We start from the raw sequence: 21,120 nt of genomic DNA, 5'->3' as shown, positions 1-21,120 counted from the left end.
CGTCCCTCCGGACCCTCGGCGGAGCAGAACGGAGCGAGGCGTCCCCCTGGACCCTCGGCGGAGCAGAACGGAGCGAGGCGTCCGTCCGGACCCTCGTCGTGGCGCAGAGCGGAACGTTGACACCGACCCTCGGAGGTTCTGAGCAGAGGCGACGGCGTCCTCGGCAACCCCCTCGGAGACGGAGTGAGAGGCGTCGGCATCCTCAGCGACCCCCTCGGAGACGGAGTGAGAGGCGTCGGCGTCCTCAGCGACCCCCTCGGAGACGGAGTGAGAGCCGTCGTCGGCCTCGGCGACCCCCTCGGAGACACGGGATGGTGAGGCGTCGTCGTGACAGCCGACCCCCACGGAGACACAGGATGGTGAGGCATCGTCGTCACAGCCGACCCCCACGGAGACACAGGATGGTGAGGCGTCGTCGTCACAGCCGACCCCCACGGAGACACGGGATGGTGGAGCATCGTCTCATCCGACCCCCACTGAGATGTTGGCAGGTGGGATGTCGTCCCTCTCAGGAACGCTGACCAGCAGAGAAGCGTCGCCGACCCCCTCAGGAACGCTGACCGTCAGAGTGTGGTGGTGTGAGCTTAAGAGGTACTGACTAGATATAGTTGGGTTCACCTTGACACACAGTTTGGGTTCTGGAACCAATCTCCTTGAAAGGGACTATACCTTATTCCACTTTGGAGTTGCCTATGGTGAAAGGTTCCGGGCTGGTGTAGGGTTACTTAAATGCCCCCTTGGCGGCTGTGTGTTTGAGCTTTCCAACGCATTGATGAGAAGGTACCTTCCCCCCGCCTTCTTTCGGGGGAGGGGGACAGGCTTTGACTGTTGTTTGTGCCTATGTGCCAAACTGCAATTCAGAGTACCCAGCCTTCCTGGAGTCCTTAGCGGTGGTTCTGGAAGGTGCTCCAGCTGGGGACTCCATCCTTCTGCTGGGCGACTTCAATGCCCACATGGGTAATGACAGTGTGACCTGGAGGGGAGTGATTGGGAGGAACGGCCTCTCTGGTTTGAATCCAAGTTGTATTCTGTTATTGGACTTCTGTGCTACTCACAGTTTATCCATAACAAACACCATCTTCAAACGTAAGGGTGTCCATAAGTGCACATGGTGCCAGGACACCCTAGGCCGCAAGTCAATGCAATTTTTATCTATTTGTCCACACATGGAGGCTATAAATATTTACTTTTACTATGCCAATAAGTTGTCCAAACTTTAAATGTTCTAAACCTCTAAACCTTTGAATATCAAGTTTGAGAACCCCTGGTCAAGATACTCCTTTTGTCTTTGAATTATCTTAAAAACAATGACCTGGAGTACTGATCTGTCTGATCAGTGTTTCCATTGAATGATGATCTTTCCGAGGTGGAGCCCAGAGAAGTTGGCCCTCCCTCTTGACCAGGTTAAGATCAGGCTTCTTTTCTGCACTGAAAATTTTGAAGTAACATCAGCGAGTGTAACTCTGGATTGTAGAGCTTAACAAAAGTTTTTCAATGTAATCCCATGTCCATGTGGTTCTATATGCTATTGACAAATGACGGTTCTTGATGTGGTGCTGTCTGAGGAATCAGAGATCACAGGTGCCCACTGGCGTTTAGGCACAGAAAATTTCTCCAGATTTGTTGAATTATTTATTAAAGTTAGGCTTTACAGATTAATAAATCTGATTATTAAAAACTTTTTTCTTTCATTTCAAGTATGTTTTCATGTACTTGTGGACAAATTGCAGAGCTTTCTGCAAAATTGTTGTTTTTCAAAGACTCAACCTTCAGTTGAAAATGTTTCTGTATCAAATCATTGATTTGCCAGTGTTAAATACAAATATTTCTCACCTCATTACTAAGACACAGTTTACTTTCATATTATTTTTGTAAAATGTACTCTTGAAATATAAGACTGGATAATTTAGGTTTAACAGGACAAAACTTATAATATTTTGCGTTCATAATTCAAGTTAAAGGAAAATAAATGTACTGCCCTTATTATCATTATGTACACTTTTATACAGTACTCAGATTTCCAATTAGGTTTGTAACATACAATCATGTATACTCATGCACAGACTAAAAAAGTATACAGCAAAACTCCAAAGAGCCCCCTGAAATGAGGCACAGTAACAAAACACTTCAGACCAGGACTTAGTTGCCTTTTGGCCATTTTGCTGTGATTTCTGAATGGAGCAAGGCAATTAAGGGGGTTGAAGTCAACCCAGCCCTGATGTGCTTTTGTGCCATCAATAAAGGCAGTAACAGAATCAAAATGGTTGATATGTGAAAAGGTAAACCTGCTTTGCGGCTCAGTAATGATGTAAAGTGAGAATATCTGTTCTATGCCACCACCTAGTCATGGGATTAAAACACAAACAGATCTATTACAGAGGGAAGATCAGTGATGATGCACAGCAATCTTGCATTTAGTTAAATTGGTTAACCATAAAGAGAAACACCAAATTAAGTTAAAATAATATGAGGGAGATGTCCATTCAATATGTTGTGCTCCATATCAATGCAGCTGAGTTTGTCATGATCTTGGGCAGTGTTCTAGCCCACATGCAGCACACACTCAGGAGACCAGGTAATTAAAGTGATAATGTTTATTGTAAAAGGGGATGAGCATGTAACAGGAGCTGGGAGCTGGCTTCTCTGGGACCGGGTGTTACTGTGAAAAAGAGTCCAGGTTTATTCAACTGTGAATTGATGAGATAATCCTGAAGAACTGCNGGGACAAATTATAAAAACGATACTCTGATGTCCTGTTCTCCTGAAGGCAGCACGGAGCTGCACCGAAGAGAAACACCATCGATACAGCTGCAGTTCTGTGCCGGTTTTAATGTTTTAGGCCACAATATTTTTGCAAGTAGTTCAAAGTTTAAACTGATATTGTTGTGAATCTTTTGTGTAAACTTTACCTTTAAGCAAACGCCCCCCAAAATAATATCAACGCCCCCTTTTTTTTGCTGCCAGCGCCCCCTGTCCTCCTCTCCCCGTTGAGAAACGCTAGTCTAAAGCAAAAGCAGAATGTTTGGATTTTAGGATTGATGTTTTTGGTTTCTTATCTGCACAATAATTTGGAATACTTTAAACTATTTTGGTAAATAGTTCACTTTGGAATGTAGTCAGAAGATGTTATTAATTCTACCATTTTGTCAGGTTAGTTTTAATGACTCATCAGATTGGAAATAATCAATTCAAATTTATTTATATAGCACATTTCAGCAACAAGAACATTCAAAGTGCTTTGCAACATGTGAACACAAAAAGACAGAGTGAAAACACACTATCTAAAACATGAGCTAGGATAGTCTAAATAAAATCATGAAACTAAACATATCTAAAACATGAGACACTAAATAAGACGCATATGAGCTAAGATGATCTAAATGAAATCATGAAAAACTCACACAACAATATAAAGTTAAAACTAAATTAAACTAAAGGTACCGGAAGGCTAACTAAGAGTACCGAAGGCCAGCTAAGACTTAAATACATTTTAATAAAAGGCCAACATGAGAAGAGCTAATCTAAATGAAGTCATGAAAACACACACAACAATTAAAGTTTAAACTAATCATATCTAAAACATAAATCTAAATAAGATACAAAAGTACAGCATAAAACAAGTCATAGTGAGTCATACTAAAGATATACTGAAGATAAACTGAGGAAAACCAAATTAAGATATAATGAAAGCCTAACATAAACTGAACTAAGATTTAAAAACCTCAGTTGATAAGACATGATAAAAGCTAAACTAAAGGTACCGTGTCATCAGGCAAACTAAGAGTACCAGAAGGCCAAATAGATGTTAATTATCAGTTTGCATCAGTAAAATGAAATGGTTTCTTCTTTTATCTTTCTCATCACATAGGTGCCTCACCGGATCAGAAGCTGTGGAGGGGTCAGTCATTACTGAAAGATGACATTAGGTCGGATGTCATAAAAAAAGGGCTACTTCTTCATGCTACTTATCCCCCACTTTGGATTCAAGACCAGTCGAAAAGCCTTTGAATCACAATAAACAGGATCCTAGAATCCAGAAGGGAAACATCTGTCTTTGATGATGTTCTAACCAGGAAGAAGTCCTGTGCCATCCTTAGAAGCACTTGGTGGAATAAACAACAATCCAGTAATGAACGAGCAATCCAGTCTGGAAAGCAAAAGCAAGCATACCTATAGCAAAAGTGTCAAGGGATGACTCAATTTCTCGAATCAAATCAGACATGAGCGGGGTTTAGAACTATATGCAGGCATAGTCTACATGCATGGTTGTCATCAGTGACTTTACAGCTATTGTGGTTTCGTGCAGTATCTCATTGTGGGAGTTTAGTACCAACATGGTATTTCCGGTAGTTTTCCCTATGATTTTTTTGCCATCTCTGCAGTGGAGGGTGTTCCAACGATTGTTTTAGCTGGGTGTGTTTTACCACAGTCTCGGAGAGAGCGTGTCTTGGATGGTTCTCACCTGTCTGGTCTTTGGACTCAGGTTGGTTAGTGTCTGACTTTCTTGTGGCCTCCAGCACTTAACAATGTAGATTGAGCAAATGAGACAAAGAAAATGGCACAGGTGGCACAGAAATTGTAGGGCAGCATGGTTCAGCCTGGATTCCCTTTAACAACCAAAACTGTTCTTTATTGGCTCAAGTTCTTAGTTTTTAGAGATGGGTCTGTGGGTGGAGCATCTGTGTTCTCCAGTTTCTGTGAAAGAATGTGGTTCTTCAGGAACCCTGGCTAACTGAGTGTTAGTTGCATCCTGAGAACCTAGTTCTGATGTTACAAGGCTTATTAAAAAGTTCTGCCTTGAACTTCTCCTTTTTTTGAACAGCGTTCAGTGCATGTCTGAAAGTGTCATATTTTGCTGGCTGAGCTCAAACAGAATCTCTCTATCAGACTCTTCGAGGTCTTGTGTGACTGCCTAATGGTTTCTCATCTTCTTGCATCTTCTCTGGTTTGTTGTGATGGGTGCATTTGGCATAGAATTAGTAGTTTTTGTTTCTAAGGTTCTCGTGGGTTCCATATTGTTTGTTACGATTGGATAAGCCCTCACCTTTATGAGGTACCATGTAGAAATTTTATGGTTCATCTCGCAAACTGTTCTTTCGTTTTTTCGAACTTTGGGCCTTTGAATACCCTGAACTAGGACACATCATCGGTGCATTGGCACTCTGATATGCTGGTAGGTTCCTCAAGTTCTGAGGAATGAATGTTTACATCTGGAGTCAAAACATTGTTGGCTTCTAAGTGGTGTTTGGGTTTTTTATATAAATCTTTGAAAAGCTTTGCAGCTCGTTTCTCTCAACTGGTGTATACTCATATCTAAGTCAATGAGTAGACCAAGTTGGTGTTTGATGCTGGGGTAGAGGTTGTGCATGAACAATTCTTCAAAGTATTTTTCCATGCTTGTTTTTACAACTTCTGGTCTCATTCTGGTTTTCAGTTTCAGACAGCCCTCCTCCCCCACACCCATCTGCTGAGAGCCAGTCAGGACCCAAGGAACCTCTGTCCCCCCGACAACCGTTGGAGGAGGATTCAGCTGTGGTGGAGTACAGTGATCCGTATGCAGAAGAAGACCCACCATGGGCCCCCAGAAACTACCTGGAGAAAGGTGGGCTTCAAAAATACACACAAGACTATCTTGAAATATCATCAGTTTCTACTTTTTTTTTGACATTGCAATTCTGTTGAAAGTTGTTTTGTTACATCTGCAGTAACTGTAAATGTTTAGTAGCACACAGTTGTACAAATGTCAGTATTCTTGTTTAATTCTAAATACACTGAAGACGATTGTCTAAAAATGTATGTTTGACAGAATATTAGTGTCATGATCTTGGGCAGTGTCTTACCCCACATGCAGAACACACTCAGGAGACCAGGTAATTAAAGTAATAATGTTTATTGTAAAAGGGAATGAGCATGTAACAGGAGCTGGGAGCTGGCTTCTCTGGGACCGGGTGTTACTGTGAGGAAGAGTCCAGGTTTATTCAACTGTGAATTTGATGAGAAAATCCTGAAGAACTGCGGCTTACAGGTTTGTAGACGAACTCGGCTTTGGAGGAGTGCCAGAGTCTGGAATCTGATGTTCGGTTGTTTGTGCTGATCCGCAGTGGCGTGGCATCCAGGTGGCGGTGGAGGGTGAGCAGGGTTCGGTGAAGAGGTTCTTCTGTGGCTCTTAGCAACAAGGTAGGTATTCTTCGGCAAAAGCTGTGGCTGAGGACTAGGAAACTCAGTTTCTCCTGGAATGAAGCAAACACACATGAACGAGGCAAAAGACAAGGTAGAACTCTGTAACATGAACAAACTAGGTATCTCAGCTTGGTCAGGTAGGTATCAAACGTACCACACGTCTTAACACTCTGACAGGGAGGCGTAGTCTGAGCGCTTCCTATAAGCCTCCCTTAACGAGCCCCAGATCAGAAACACCTGCTGCCTCCACCACCTGGAAAACCCCGCGCCACCTACTGGAGAACACATAGAAGCAGCAAGCCACAAACAACAGAGCATTCCAGACTCCTGACATCACCCCCTCCTCAACGGCTGCCCCCTGGCGGCCGAGAAGAGGAAGAAGGGACAGAAGCCCAATAATCCGAAATGAGGGTCGGATCACATATAAAGGAGCGAGGAACCCAGGAGCGATCCTCAGGACCGTACCCCTCCCAGTCCACCAAGTACTGCCATCCTCTCCCCCGTGGACGTGCATCCACGACCCTCCGTACGGTGTAAACCAGGCCCCCCTGGAACTCATGGGCGGGCGGGAGGTGGTCGGTCGGAGGGCACAGAGAGCTGGTGGCTACAGGCTTGAGCTGTGAAACATGGAACGTGGGATGGATTCAGAGACCAGGTGGAAGGTGGACCCGGACTGCGGTGGGACTGATGACTGACTTGATCTCATACGGACCTATGAACCTGGGAGAAAGCTTCCTTGACATAGATTTAAGAGGAATATCCTTGGTAGAAAGCCAGACCCGTTGACCAGGTTCATACTGCAGAGCTGGAACTCATCTTCTGTTAGCGTATTTTCGATTCTGCTGGGTGGTTCGTTGGAGAGCCCGAACAGTACTGGACCAAATCCGCCTACAGCGGCGGATGTGATGGTGTACTGAAGGGACAGAGATGTGCCTTTCGTCAGACGGAAAAAGTGGTGGCTGATATCCTAGCGAGACCTCGAACGGGGATAAACCAGTGGCAGTGGAAATGTGTGTGTTATGGGCGTACTCCACCCATGGCAGGAAAGTGCTCCAGTCAGTGGGGTTATCGGATGTGAAGCATCTGAGCGTAGCCTCCAACTCCTGGTTCAGACGTTCCGTCTGTCCATTAGTTTGGGGATGATGACCAGAAGAGAGAGCAGGCTGGGCGTCTAGAGCGAGACAGAACTGCTTCCAGACCTGAGCGATAAATTGCGGACCACGGTCAGAAAGGATCTCTTTAGGGGTACCATGTAGTCGGAAGACGTGCTTTATGAGTAGTTGGGCGGTCTGGAAGGCGGATGGAAGTCTCCTAAGGGGTATGAGATGGCAAGCCTTGGAAAACCGATCAATAACAGTAAGTATAACGGTCATACCTCTGGACACAGGTAATCCAGTGACGAAGTCCAGTGCGATATGTGACCAGGGACGGCTAGGAACCTCTAGAGGCTGAAGCAATCCAGCAGGGGGTCTGTAAGCAGACTTGTTACGAGCACAGATTACACAAGCCTGTACATAGTCTCTAATCTCCTTATGCAAGGACGGCCACCAAAAACGTCTCGAAACCAATGAAATTGTCCTACTGATGCCCAGGTGTGCAGAAAACCTAGATGTGTGGTGCCAGTGTATCACCTGGGATCGTACCGCAGTAGGAACATAAAGCTTGTCCTTGGGGCCGATACCAGGATCCGGATCCTTCTCTTGAGCCTGGATAACCGCCTCCTCAATTCCCCAGGAAACTGATCCTACCACACAACCAGCCGGAAGGATGGTGTCAGCCTCCTCGACAGTCTCCTCAGGTGAGTACTGTCTAGATAGAGCATCTGGCTTCCCATTCTTAGACCCTGGACGGAATGAAATATTCAAATTAAATCGGGAGAAAAACAATGACCATCAGGCTTGTCGTGGATTAAGACGCTTAGCAGAAGATAGATAAGATAAATTCTTATGATCGGTCCAGACTATTATGGGTAACTCCGCCCCTTCTAGCCAATGTCACCACTCCTCCAGTGCTAACTTGATAGCCAAAAGTTCCCTGTCACCGACAACATAATTAGTCTCTTGAGGAGTCAGTTTCTTTGAAAAGAAGGCACAGGGGTGTAATTTACTGTCTTGATCAGATCTTTGAGACAAAATGGCGCCTACCCCAGAATCAGAGGCGTCCACCTCCACTATAAATTGTCTCGTGGGGTTGGGTTGAATGAGCACCGGAGCCTGAGCGAATCTTTCCTTTAACTCAGAAAAAGCTCGGTCAGCCTCCTCATTCCAGATGAATGTTCTCTTGGTGGAGGTTAAAGCTGTAAGCGGTAAGGCTACCTGGCTGTAGTTCTTGATAAAACGCCTATAAAAATTGGCGAATCCCAGGAAGCGCTGCAACTTCTTGCGAGTTTCAGGCATGGGCCATTCCATAACAGCCTTAATCTTTTCCGGGTCAGTCCGAACCTGCCCACCCTCGAAGATGTATCCGAGGAAGTTGACTGAAGAAGTGTGAAACTCGCATTTCTCAGATTTCACAAAGAGCCGGTTCTCCAGGAGACGTTGCAGCACAAGTTGCACGTGGTGATGATGTTCCGCTGTGGATCCAGAATATATTAAAATATCGTCAAGATAGACGAAGACAAACACATTCAAAAAATCCCGGAGCACATCATTTACCAATGCCTGGAAGACTGCTGGAGCATTACAGAGTCCAAACGGCATGACAAGGTATTCAAAATGACCCAGGGGTGTCTTAAATGCCGTCTTCCATTCGTCCCCCTGGCGGATTCTGACGAGATGGTAGGCGTTACGTAGGTCGAGTTTCGTAAACACAGTAGCTCCCTGTACTGACTCAAAAGCGGATGACAGCAGTGGTAAGGGATACTTGTTCTTGACCATGATCTGATTTAGCCTTCTGTAGTCAATGCAAGGACATAGCGACCCATCCTTCTTTCCAACAAAAAAGAACCCGGCTCCCAACGGAGAAGTGGAGTGCTGGATGATTCCTGCTGTGAGCGACTCATTAATGTACTTCTCCATGGAAGCTCTTTCCGCCTGAGAGATATTATAAAGCCTGCTGGAAGGCAATGGTGCCCCAGGTAGAAGATCAATAGCACAGTCATAGGGCCGGTGAGGTGGTAGTGACAAGGCTCTGTCTTTACAAAAAACCTGACCTAAATCATGATACTCTTCAGGAATAGTAGATAGATCTACGGAACCAGCCTCGTGGGAACTCGTGACCGGTGTGCTATGAGGGACAGCAGACTGTAAACAGACAGACAGACAGACAACGGGTTGACCAGGAAATTATCCTTAGTTTCCTCCAGTCTATATGTGGATTGTGTTGCCGCAGCCAATCTGACCCAAGCACAATCTCGGTCTGGCAGATGGGAAAAACAAAAAATGACATGACCTCTCTGTGGTTTTCTGAAAAAACTAGCTCTAACTCTTTAGTTTTATGCGAGATCTGGTTAAGAACCCTACGGTCAAGTGCGGTGACCTGAATGGGCGCTGGTAAAATCTCAGTCTCCATCTGATGGTCTAACACAAATCTAGGATCTATCAAGTTCTGGTCACTCCCAGAATCGATCAGAGCCCTTACTTTTAACTGATGTGGACCCCATAAAATAATGGCAGGCAACATCATACGTGGGGTCTCAGTGAAATGGGTTGGGTCCGTCAGTTCCCCCTTTACAACTGACGGACCTTCCTGTTTAACCGAAGGGGACAATTCAACACAAAATGCTCGGGTGACCCACAGTAAAAGCACTGGTTCTCCCTCCTACGCCTGTCTCTCTCCTCAGCTGTGAGCTGAGTCCGACCGATCTGCATCGGCTCTGCCTCCCGGACGGAGCTCTCTGTGGGCCTAACGGGCAGCACCGGACCTGCAGCGGGCTGCTGAGGTCTAAACATCTTGGCTCTCCTCCTCTCTCTAATTCTACCATCCAGCCTGGAGGCTAAAGAAATTAACCCCTCCAGGGTCTCAGGCTCCTCAAAGGGAGCTAGATCATCCTTTAAGGATTCGTCTAAAGCCTGGTAAAATGCTGACTTTAATGCCGTGTTGTCCCATCCGGACGCCGCGGCCAAAGTACGGAACTCAATTATGAAATCAGATATCGGTCGGTCTCTCTGTCTGATGGACCACAACCGTCGGGAGTCACTAGTACGGTCACGTGTCGGGGCAAACGTCTGCTTAAATTCAACTAAGAATTCATCAAAACTACAACCATAGTCATTAATATTAGAAAAACGGGCCTCTGCCCACTGTAAGGCTTTACCTGTGAGAAGACTCAAAATAAATGAGATCTTAGCCCTATCCTGAGTAAAAGACTGAGGGGACCGATTAAATGCAATAGAGCACTGTAGTAAGAACCCGCCACATTCACCAACCTCACCGGAAAACTTGTCAGGGTTTGGAGGCACGACATCACGAGCCTGAACGGTTGGTTGAATGACAGGAGTAGACACCGCGCCCCCTGATGGACCGGGGGAAGTGCTGGGCGTGGGTTGTGACACGGCTCCGGCGATAAACTGGATCTGCCGGCCCTGTTCCTGCAATTGGTCCAAAATAGCTTTGAGAGCATTTTCATGGGATAATAACTGTTGTTGCTGCTCAGAAACGGTTCTCCGGAGTGCGTCTGTACGGCCAGGAGTAGGGTCAGAGTGTTCTGTCATGATCTTGGGCAGTGTCTTACCCCACATGCAGAACACACTCAGGAGACCAGGTGATTAAAGTAATAATGTTTATTGTAAAAGGGAATGAGCATGTAACAGGAGCTGGGAGCTGGCTTCTCTGGGACCAGGTGTTACTGTGAGGAAGAGTCCAGGTTTATTCAACTGTGAATTTGATGAGAAAATCCTGAAGAACTGCGGCTTACAGGTTTGTAGACGAACTCGGCTTTGGAGGAGTGCCAGAGTCTGGAATCTGATGTTCGGTTGTTTGTGCTGATCCGCAGTGGCGTGGCATCCAGGTGGCGGTGGAGGGTGAGCAGGGTTCGGTGAAGAGGTTCTTCTGTGGCTCTTAGCAACAAGGTAGGTATTCTTCGGCAAAAGCTGTGGCTGAGGACTAGGAAACTCAGTTTCTCCTGGAATGAAGCAAACACACATGAACGAGGCAAAAGACAAGGTAGAACTCTGTAACATGAACAAACTAGGTATCTCAGCTTGGTCAGGTAGGTATCAAACGTACCACACGTCTTAAAACTCTGACAGGGAGGCGTAGTCTGAGCGCTTCCTATAAGCCTCCCTTAACGAGCCCCAGATCAGAAACACCTGCTGCCTCCACCACCTGGAAAACCGCGCGCCACCTACTGGAGAACACATAGAAGCAGCAAGCCACAAACAACAGAGCATTCCAGACTCCTGACAATTAGAGGTATAACAGTACTTGTATTCATACCAAACCATCACAGTGCAGACATCATGGTTACGCTACCTCATGGAATTGTTAGCGGTGTGTTAGTACCAGGTGCTCCTAGGAGAAAAAATAACAGCCAACGATGAAAAAAATATTTATTCTTTGAATCTTTATTTTTTAGAAATCTCAAATATTCAAAAATCACTGCCCATCGTAATTTGAAACACCCTCAGGTATTTCATAAGTAATGTTAAATATGTCATCTAATTTTTAATAATCACCATTGTGTATAAACAGCATACTATCAGTCAGCTACAGTAAGTGTGAGTGTGTAACATTTTACTTATTTTGTATTTTCTTATTTGAAGATATTATTCAGTCCTGTTGCGCCTCTTTTTATATCAAGTCTTGATCAAATTAACTGAAACAAACACAATTTTATTGTACTATTTTCTTAACAAAAGAAAAAATACCTTCTAGTTTTGGAGTTTATCAACCTTCTATTTGACACTTGGCACATAGGATGCTGTTTACAGTTCAGATTGGATGCTGCACCTATAAAAGGTATTCAACCTCTTGGATGTTTACCCTTTTATTGCTGTCAGGCTGTGTGGGGATCAGGTATGAACAGCCCTTTTCAAGTCAATCCGCATATTTTCTGTTGAATTTAAATCTGACCTTTGACTCGATCAAACATTCACCTCATTTCTGTGTAGTTTTTGCTGTTTACTTAGGGTAACTTGCTAACTTGACTTGTTAAAAAATTAACAGTCAGAATTAATAAACCTCCTGGTGTTAGAGGACAATCCAAATCTGATGATGAAGAAGCTCCAATTTGGTCTCATTAGACCACAGAACATAAAGCTCAGACTGGGGAAGAACCTGGGAAACAGTGGTTACATCTACAGTCTCTCCCATCTCACCTGCTGAAGCAGGAACTCCTTCATAGTGTTGTGCGATGTCCTGGTGGCCTCTGTCACTGTAGCAGCCGCCCACCCATAGAACAAAATTTAGCATAGCCTCAATTTGTGATTTCATCTTCTTTATTTCCTTGACATCTTCCATTGTCTTTAAAACCCATCAGATCACTCTGAAAATTAAACACACATAAGTCATATTTACATAAAATGAACATGGGCTTCTTAATACAGATAACATACAAACCAACATACCTCTCTGCTTTCACCAAAGGAATATATCAACCCTTCCATGGCTTTTTGTGGTGTAATGGTAGCCAGAAAAACTGATTATCCAGTGAACAAACCTTCCAGACGCAGGTGGTCTTACTCTGCAATCACTTGAGACACATCTACTGTTCTCAGCTGATTCCTCTTTTACTATTTTGGAGACTCCAAGCATCAGGTGGCTGGACCTCTGTTGAATTAGGACAGTAACTTTAGAGAAGTGAATACTGTAAAATAATCACTTGTTTACAATCACTTATTTATAATATAAATGTTTTTAATCGACATTATTTTGTAGAAATCACTTTTCATTTTGACATTGATGGTTTGTTTTATATATATTTATTTTTTAAAGGCCAGTTTATATTGACTATGACGGATTTATGACAGCAATAAAAGTATAAAACATCCAAAACGGTGAATACTTTTGTAAGGCACCATACATTACAATGGGACTTTTATTTTAGTTGAGCTATTCCAGCCTCTCCATCAGTAGGACGGTTTGTTTTTCTGTCTTTGTTTTTGGAAGGGTTATGGTCAGTTTAAAATGGGTAAAAAGGAACAATAGTGTTTGGCATTTGTTTCTTTTTCCTGTTGTACTAAACCCATATCGAACTAGGACCACAAACCTGTGGTACCGAACTGTGATTTAAGTGTACTATTTCACTCCTGCTGAATACAAGAATTTTAAATACCAACAGTACAAAACTCACATTTTCAGTGTTTTGTTGTTATTGGGTAAAGCATGTTTTTATGAATTTTGGTGGATCACTTCCTGGGCCTTGAATATTTAGTAGGAATAGAGGCACAGCTGTGAGAAATATCCTGACTTCCTCTGTAGTAAATTAATAGTTTGATGTGTTTGTCGCCCTCTAGTGGTGGCCATCTATGACTACACTGCAGACAAGGAGGACGAGTTGTCGTTCCAGGAGGGTGCGATCATTTATGTCGTCAAGAAGAACGAGGACGGCTGGTTTGAAGGAGTGATGAACGCCACCACTGGCCTCTTCCCTGGAAACTACGTTGAGTCCATCATGCACTACACCGACTGAGGAAACCTTGTTCGTTGTTGGAGTTTAATCACCGCCGTGGTTTGTTTTTTTGGAACTGAACTTGAACAGAAAGTTGACTGATTCACTTTGGTATTTTCCTCCCTTAGACTTGCACAAACCACTAACAATCAATATTTATTGGACTGAGTTCTGCTGCCTTATTCTGAAGGCCTTTTATTTAGGTTTTCCTTAAGGGCCCAAATTATGTTATTAAAAAGTCTGGTGCACTGCACTTCTATTGCTGAAAAACAGAAAGATTTCAAATGTTTTAAAATCTCTCACACGTAAAGATGGTTAGACTTCAAATTAAATTCAAAAATAAATATGTGACACTGCTGCCACCATCTGATTATTAGTACTATGACAGCATTTCTACAAAGTTCTGTTTCTGAGATAGGATGGTGTGGAAATAGTTAAAATAAAAATAACTTTTAGACTGTCATCCACACACAAATACATTTGAAAACAGCCTTTTAACTTCTCTGCAGTTTTATATTGGTCAGACGTTGGTTTGTAAATATCAGCTACAGAAATATCCCAAGTAATAAGACAAAATTTACACACAAACATGACTAAACCAGTTGTTATATACTTAATATTTCGTAGGATCATAAATGAACAAAAATGTGGTTTATTTACAAAAAACTCATTCCTGAAATAAGATATTTTTCTTTTAACAACTTCCCAAATATTTTGTAGTTTTTCTTAAAACTAATTTAAAAGTTGTTAAATGAACATAAAAAGTCACTCAAGCTTCTGAATTTTTCTGCGAATCATCAGATATTTGATTGGCTGGATGCAGATAATAACTAATTCTGCAACATGACTCTAGTTTTTCAAAACCTAAACAAGCTGAAGATATTTTATAAAACATGACCAGAGAGTGAAGGATCTCCAGAGGTTTTACATCTGTTATTAGTTGGTTCATCTCATTTTATATCACAGATAATTAAAAAAGAATCAACACTTTTGTTTTTCTTCATTCCTACTGTAAAAAATAATATTTCTCATGACTATTATATAGTGATTTTAAATCGTCACAACAGAATAAAATTCTTTGTGTTTAGTTTCTTTGTGTGTTTGGACCGGATGATATTTTTTGTTCTCTTTTACCTTTGCCTTAAGACATGCCTTAACCAACATTTTTTTTCGTGAGCCTAGGTTTTTTTTTGTTTGTTTTGTTTTTTTGGGTTTTTTTGTCAGAAAAAAAAACCTGAAGAGGTCAAAAGTGGAAAATAAATAAAAATAAGACGGTGCGTCTCTAAAGCTTTAACATGATTGGAAGAGCCAATTTTGTACCATAGGTTTCTTCAGGATTATGTATATTATGAATAATAATGATATTAATAGGTTTATTATTTTACAGTTTTAATCTTCTTCTTCTTAATATTATTATTATTATTGTAGCAAACAACTGTTGTCAGTATTTCTTGTACACAAACTTCCAAACAGTGAACCCCTGCGTTCACTGCTGTGAATTTTGGTGGTAGATTATTCTTCTTTAAAGGACAGTTCACTTTTCTTTTGATTTGTTATTTTTGTTATTTTTTATTGAACTATATACATTTATATAATTATTATTAATTTTTTTTTGGCATCACTTTAAAGGCTGATCAGATTAAACTCAGGCCTTTAAGCCTAAATGAAAGACCTGTTTATTATAAAAACTGATCAGAGATCAGCAGCTCAACACAGAATGAAAATATTCAGACAACACAGAGAAAAGTCCAAAGTATCAGTGATGGGATGCATTTTCCTCATGCACGATGCTCAGAGTAATGTACTCAGTGGTTCTTTCATCCAAACCATTATTTTATTAGAATGGTTATTTTTTTTGTCTGTTTGGTTTCAAACGTGGCCCAATAGTCTACATCTGACAGATAATTATCTGCCCTTCAGTTAAATGTTTAAATGTTCAGAGCAAACAGATGTTTTCATCATGAAAACAGGCTTTTCAGTGTTTCTCCGTCTGACCTTTGAACCTTCCTTCATTCTTGTTTTTGTTTTCTGTCGAGTGAAGTGGACCTAAACTAATCGCCAGCTGGAGATTCTGGACTTGTTTACAGTGTGTTTGCCTGCATGCCTGATAAAGTGTTTTATGTTGTATGTGTTTATGCTGTATATAGTTAAATCATGTCACCACCTTGCTTTAGCCCTCCTGAAGCCCTCAAAAGAGAGCGGCGGAGCCTTTACCACAGAGGGTTAATCTGTTTTTGTTGTTGAGCTGAATGTTCACGATGTTCTTGTGTAGTTTTTGTTCGTGAGGACCCTTTAACAAAAACCCGGTGTGTTTGGGCTTTGTAGAGTCTCAGAGACGGAGGCGGGTCTTTTAGTGCCATATGCGCATTTGTCTGTGATGTGATGTGAATGCAGACATCTGTGTGTGAATCAACAACATGTTCTTATGATGTGAACAATGGTGAGGTGAAAACTGTTTTGTGCTGGTTTTTTTTACAACAATATCTTGAGTATGTGCAGAAAATTATTCAAGTTTTGGGAAAAGTAATCAAAATTTTGAGAAACAAAGGTTTATTGTAAAAATATTTTTTACCTGTTGATTAACTATGCCAACGCCCATACACATTCAGACTCCCTTATTACTATTTGACAGCTTTATTTTTCTGTTTCTGTCCTGATTCCTTATTATAAAATACATGAAAGCATACAGCTCAATCAGGAATAGAGTGCTAGGATTTTTGATAGCATTACTTTGTTTGGTGTTAACAAAATGCACCAAAAAAACTAAAATACAGCAGTGGAATTTTGGCAAACCCGCTGAAAAAACCCATCTGTGTTTGTAGCTCTATAGTTCAGCTACAGACAGGGGTACATTTGTTGGTACCCTTCCATGATAATCAAAAACACAAACTGATTGACTGAAGCTAAAAAGCTCCAGTTTTGTCTCATCACTCCCAGAAACTGTGGGGCTTCTCAGCATGCATTTTGCAAACTCCTGTGTGGCGTTTTGTGTTTCTGTCAGCAGTGGAGCCTCCTGCTTCTTCTTCCATGAAGGCCGTTATGATTCCAAATGTGGTGCGATCAGAAAGTGACGTACCCAGACCTTGAAGTTCAGCTTGAACTGTATTTAGTTTCCTTGGCTCTTTTTCCACCTTCCACACTATCCATCTGATCAACCTGGGGTTGCATTTCCATGTCCACATCCTGGGCCGTAGACAAACTTTACATACTTTGTTTCTACAGCTCAAACTGAGTTTTTGTAATAAAGTCTGGACAGTGATTCATTAGGTCTTTATTAAGCCTTTTACAAGGAAATAACACGTTTTGAATCTAATTTTCCTGCTTTTTGTCATCCTCTGTTTTTTGTTTAAACTTGCAGTCTCCCTTTAAAAATGTTGACTGAGAGATTATTTGTGAAGGGGTCTCTGGAGCTGACGCTCATTAGGAATTTGTTTTCTTTTTTCTTCTTGTACATATTTAATCCTCTAAAGCAGGGGTCTCAAATCCTGCTCCTCGAGAGCCACTATCCTGCATGTGTTACTTGTTTCCCTGCTCCAACACACCTGATTCAGTGGTTAAATCACCTCTTCATGTTCTGCAGAAGCCTGTTAATCACCCATTGATTCAAATCAGGTGTGTTGGAGCAGAGAAACAAGTAAAACATGCAGGATAGTGGCCCTCAAGGACCATGACTGGAGACCACTGCTCTAAAGGTTTCCCTTCTGAATCTACAGGAATACAAAATAAACAAATTATTTCAATTTAAAGTGTTTGACATTTTAACTTAACACAAAGGTTTTTGTTGTTGATTTTTACTATGATTTGTATGTCATTAAAAAGCAATTATTAGGAATTTTACTTGATTAAAGCGGTTTCATGTATTTTTTAGCTATATTTAAAGGTGAAAGTTTAACTGAGATCAAAGCATTCATTTTTCATTCATTCACTCCATTTCAACATGAGTGTTTTAGGTGAGTATTAGTTTTCTTTTGAATTGCCTCTTTTACTTTATTCTTTTCTCTGTGTGCTGTGTGATGTGCTTTTAAAAATATATATAACTAAGCACATTGCTGTTTTGTAAGACATAAAAAAGTGAAATTGTTAAATAAATGTTTTAACAGCTTTGTTTTTTTTGGTGCTTATTGAATTGTTTATTTTTGAATAAATCTTATTTGAACAGTTCGTAAAAGTTTTACTGTTAGAGTTAGAAAATAAAGTTTATCTAAGTTGCTTAGATTTTTTAAATAGCATTAAAATAAATAATTACAAAATAAGCATTTGTAACTTTAAAACTTATGAAAAGTAATTAATAAAAATGTTTCAGTCGTCCTTAAACTTGAAGTAAAAATTTATCTTACGTGCTTTTATTTTGAAAGAAACTATACAGGACTTTATTTCGCAGGGACTTCTGGGTAAACGAACAACTTTGCTAGCAGGAGAAGCTAATACTAGTCCCTCGTCAGTCTGAACGCATAAAGGGGCGTTTAAGAAGTTTATGGTTCGGGCATGTAAAAGTAAACATTTATTAATTTTAATGAAATCAAGTAATTCCTTAAAAATCCCGAACCTCGTTTAAAACGGAAGTAAAACTCCGAGCAACGTAACTACATCACCCATAATGCACCTTACCGAAAAGGTCAGCGGATAGGTCAAACTTGAAATTTAAACGGCTAGTGCAGTACAGTGAGGAAATTGTGTTACACTCGTTTAGAAAAAAAACTTATGTAGGCTTGGACATTTAATTTCTCGGGAATTTACTGGTGTCTTAAGACTACCCTGTACCTAGAGAATCGTTTTTTATTGAGTTTATCTGGAGGAATATTGAGTTTAGCAACGATGCGGCTTATTGTCAGTTAACGTCGCTATGTATGTAAGCTAAGCTAAATGGTGGCTAACATAGTTGCGGAGTCCTAGAGTCTTGTGATGAGTTTCACATTTATCCTTCAAACATGAATTAACACATTTGTCAGGAGACAGTAGAGTTGCTGTGTATTTTACAAATAACTTACAAAGGAACCGAACTTCGCCGAGCAGAACTGAGTGCGGAGACCATGAGCCTCGCGCCGAAGGAACTGTCCAACCTGCTGAGCATCATCTCGGAGGAGGCCTGCTCCAACACCTTCGAAAGCCTCTCCACTCACTTCCATCACTACTTCGGTAAAGCGGAGCACTTCAGGGTGGGCTCGGTTCTGGTCATGCTCCTCCAGCAGCCGGACCTCCTACCCAGCTCCTCGCAGCGGCTCACCGCCCTCTACCTGCTGTGGGAGATGTACCGAACCGAGCCGCTGGCCGCCAACCCGTTCGCCGCCGTCTTCGCCCACCTGCTGAATCCGGCGCCGTCCGGAGAGGAGCAGGAGAAGGCGCTGTCCGGTAGGTCCGCCGCAGGGGACCACAGGGAAGGGATGCAGATGGCTTCAAAGGCCGACATCTAATAGCAGATGTTTACTTTAGGCACTCTGGAGCTAAACATGTAAAATGTTGTGAATGAAGCTTTTGTCACACAGCTGTACCTGCGATTAAACAGCCTTCTTATAACATTTTACATAGGAGTGTTGCTTCTAGGGTTGCCAACTCAGCCGCTCCAAAAAACGGGACGGCCCCGCTGGGGCCAGGGCTTAATGACATAATGTATGACGTCACGCGTGGCGTCACCACATAATTATTTTTAATTCCCCAACATTTGAGTTAGACACCCCTAAACAAAAATTATTCTCGTTTTCCTCGTCCACATCATCTCCTATGTTATTTTCAAGACTTCCTGCGCGCATTTTCCTCACGACACGTTACACAACACGCCACTTACACACCGACCGCGTTCCAAGTTTTCCTGTCTGTGTCTGTGTGGAATAAATTATGATTTTCTGCAATATTCACTGTTTACAAGACGTATTATGGCGCACAAAAAGAAAGAAATATATGCATCTTCCCTTACATTTCACATCTCCATCTTACAGGACCAGTGACATGCGGTGAGGTTCATGGTTGGTGAGGCACTGACTCCTTCAGAGTCAGATTTACAAATATATAAACCCAAAAGGGCAGCTTATTCAATTGGCTACTGGTTATTTCGTATCTCATCAGCGTTCTTCACACACACACACACTCTCTCTCTCTCTTTCTCTCTGTCTCTCACTTACTCACTCACACACACGTGCACACATAGTAGTATTAAAGATAAGATAAGAAAAAACATTACAATTACCGTTTTGGCAATCCGATGGAACAAAACAAAAATTAACTCTCACTCCCTTCTGCGTGAAAAGACAGCAGCAACAAGCTCCCGTTGGCTCACGTGCACCTCCTTCAGTGCGGCAGAGTACTACCTGCCTCACCCTGTGCCTTTTCACTGCGGTTTTATGTCCCATCAGCAAAACTAAATATGCCACTAACAAACATTATACATAAATGGTTAAAGACATTAGCCAAACTGTGGAAAATCAGGGTATATAAACCATTATATTGGCGACATGCAGGATACGGCAACAGGCATGGGCCAATTGCATGTATCAACCCGGTTTGTGATGGATTGCTCAATCAGAGGTGAGGTGAGGCTCGTTGCTGCCGCACCTCGCGTTTCAACAGCTTATTTGAACAGGAAATATGCAATTTCAGCGATTTTGACTATAAAAATGCAATTTAGATCATAAAAATGTTCGAAAATTACTCATACATAAAGATCAGTGGAAAAATATTAATATTCATTTTATGTTATCTTTTTTTTTTTCTTGTCATGATGACAGGGGAGGCTCTGCCTCACCTGCCCGCACGTCCCTGTACAGGACGCATCTTATTTGGCTGAAATACAGGACGTCCCGGCTAATACGTGACAGTTGGCAACCCTAGTTGCTTCAGCCTCTTGATGATCTTCAGGTTAACCAAGCATTATATAAATCTCATGTTCATCAGACAAAATAACATGATGGTGAATGTTGTTCTCTGTGACCTCTGACTTTTATAATGAAATGATAATGAAAAGTCTTAGGAGCAAAGGTAAAATGCAACAAAAAGCCTCAAAAAATGTTTGTTCTTGACAGAGCTTTTTGTGAAAACAAATGATTTCAATTGAAAGAGTGTTAAAAGAACTTTTGAATGATATCTAGGTTAAAAATTTAGTGTTTCAAATGTTTTCATTTGGTGATAATTAACCTGAATTTCCAGTGAACAAAGTGAAAAGTTGTCACAAAAATAGGCCTAATTTAGTGCTGGGCGATATAATGATACATATCGTGGGGACGATAGAAAAGTGTCTATCGTGATATATTTTCTTCTATCGTTTCTATCGTCTCTATAGTTTCTGTCGTTTCTATCATAATTGTATCAATGATTCATGTAAATATTTCATAACGTAGGCTACGACGAATGTATTAGTGTTGTCACTTTGCATATATTCAGTTTATATAAGTGATAAATAA

At 41.8% G+C, this 21,120-nt stretch overlaps 2 protein-coding genes across 9 annotated transcripts in view; both read left to right on the top strand.

Annotated features, from left to right (window-relative positions):
- LOC108248636 (abl interactor 2-like) overlaps positions 1-16,596 on the top strand; it is an 82,128-nt gene extending 65,532 nt beyond the window's left edge. For 5 of the 8 annotated variants that reach the window (XM_037976065.1, XM_037976063.1, XM_037976062.1 and 2 more), the window contains 3 exons: positions 3,869-3,898; positions 5,435-5,602; positions 13,575-16,596. In XM_037976065.1, coding sequence (XP_037831993.1) covers positions 3,869-3,898; positions 5,435-5,602; positions 13,575-13,750 — 374 coding nt within the window. In that variant the 3' untranslated portion in view covers positions 13,751-16,596. The remainder of the gene's footprint in view (positions 1-3,868; positions 3,899-5,434; positions 5,603-13,574) is intronic. The other 3 variants (XM_037976064.1, XM_037976069.1, XM_037976070.1) reach the window with 1 other exon arrangement.
- A 2,163-nt stretch (positions 16,597-18,759) lies between these two features.
- The window catches only part of cnot11 (CCR4-NOT transcription complex, subunit 11), an 8,717-nt gene continuing 6,356 nt past the window's right edge, over positions 18,760-21,120 (top strand). Inside the window, exon 1 of the mRNA XM_017437521.2 lies at positions 18,760-19,078. Coding sequence (XP_017293010.1) covers positions 18,760-19,078 — 319 coding nt within the window. The remainder of the gene's footprint in view (positions 19,079-21,120) is intronic.

This window comes from Kryptolebias marmoratus, linkage group LG6 (assembly GCF_001649575.2).
Source record: "Kryptolebias marmoratus isolate JLee-2015 linkage group LG6, ASM164957v2, whole genome shotgun sequence".
In the NCBI taxonomy this organism is placed as follows: Eukaryota; Metazoa; Chordata; class Actinopteri; order Cyprinodontiformes; family Rivulidae; genus Kryptolebias; species Kryptolebias marmoratus.
The sequence above is the reverse complement of the archived record's forward strand: the minus strand, read 5'-3'. Positions and strand labels throughout refer to the sequence as shown.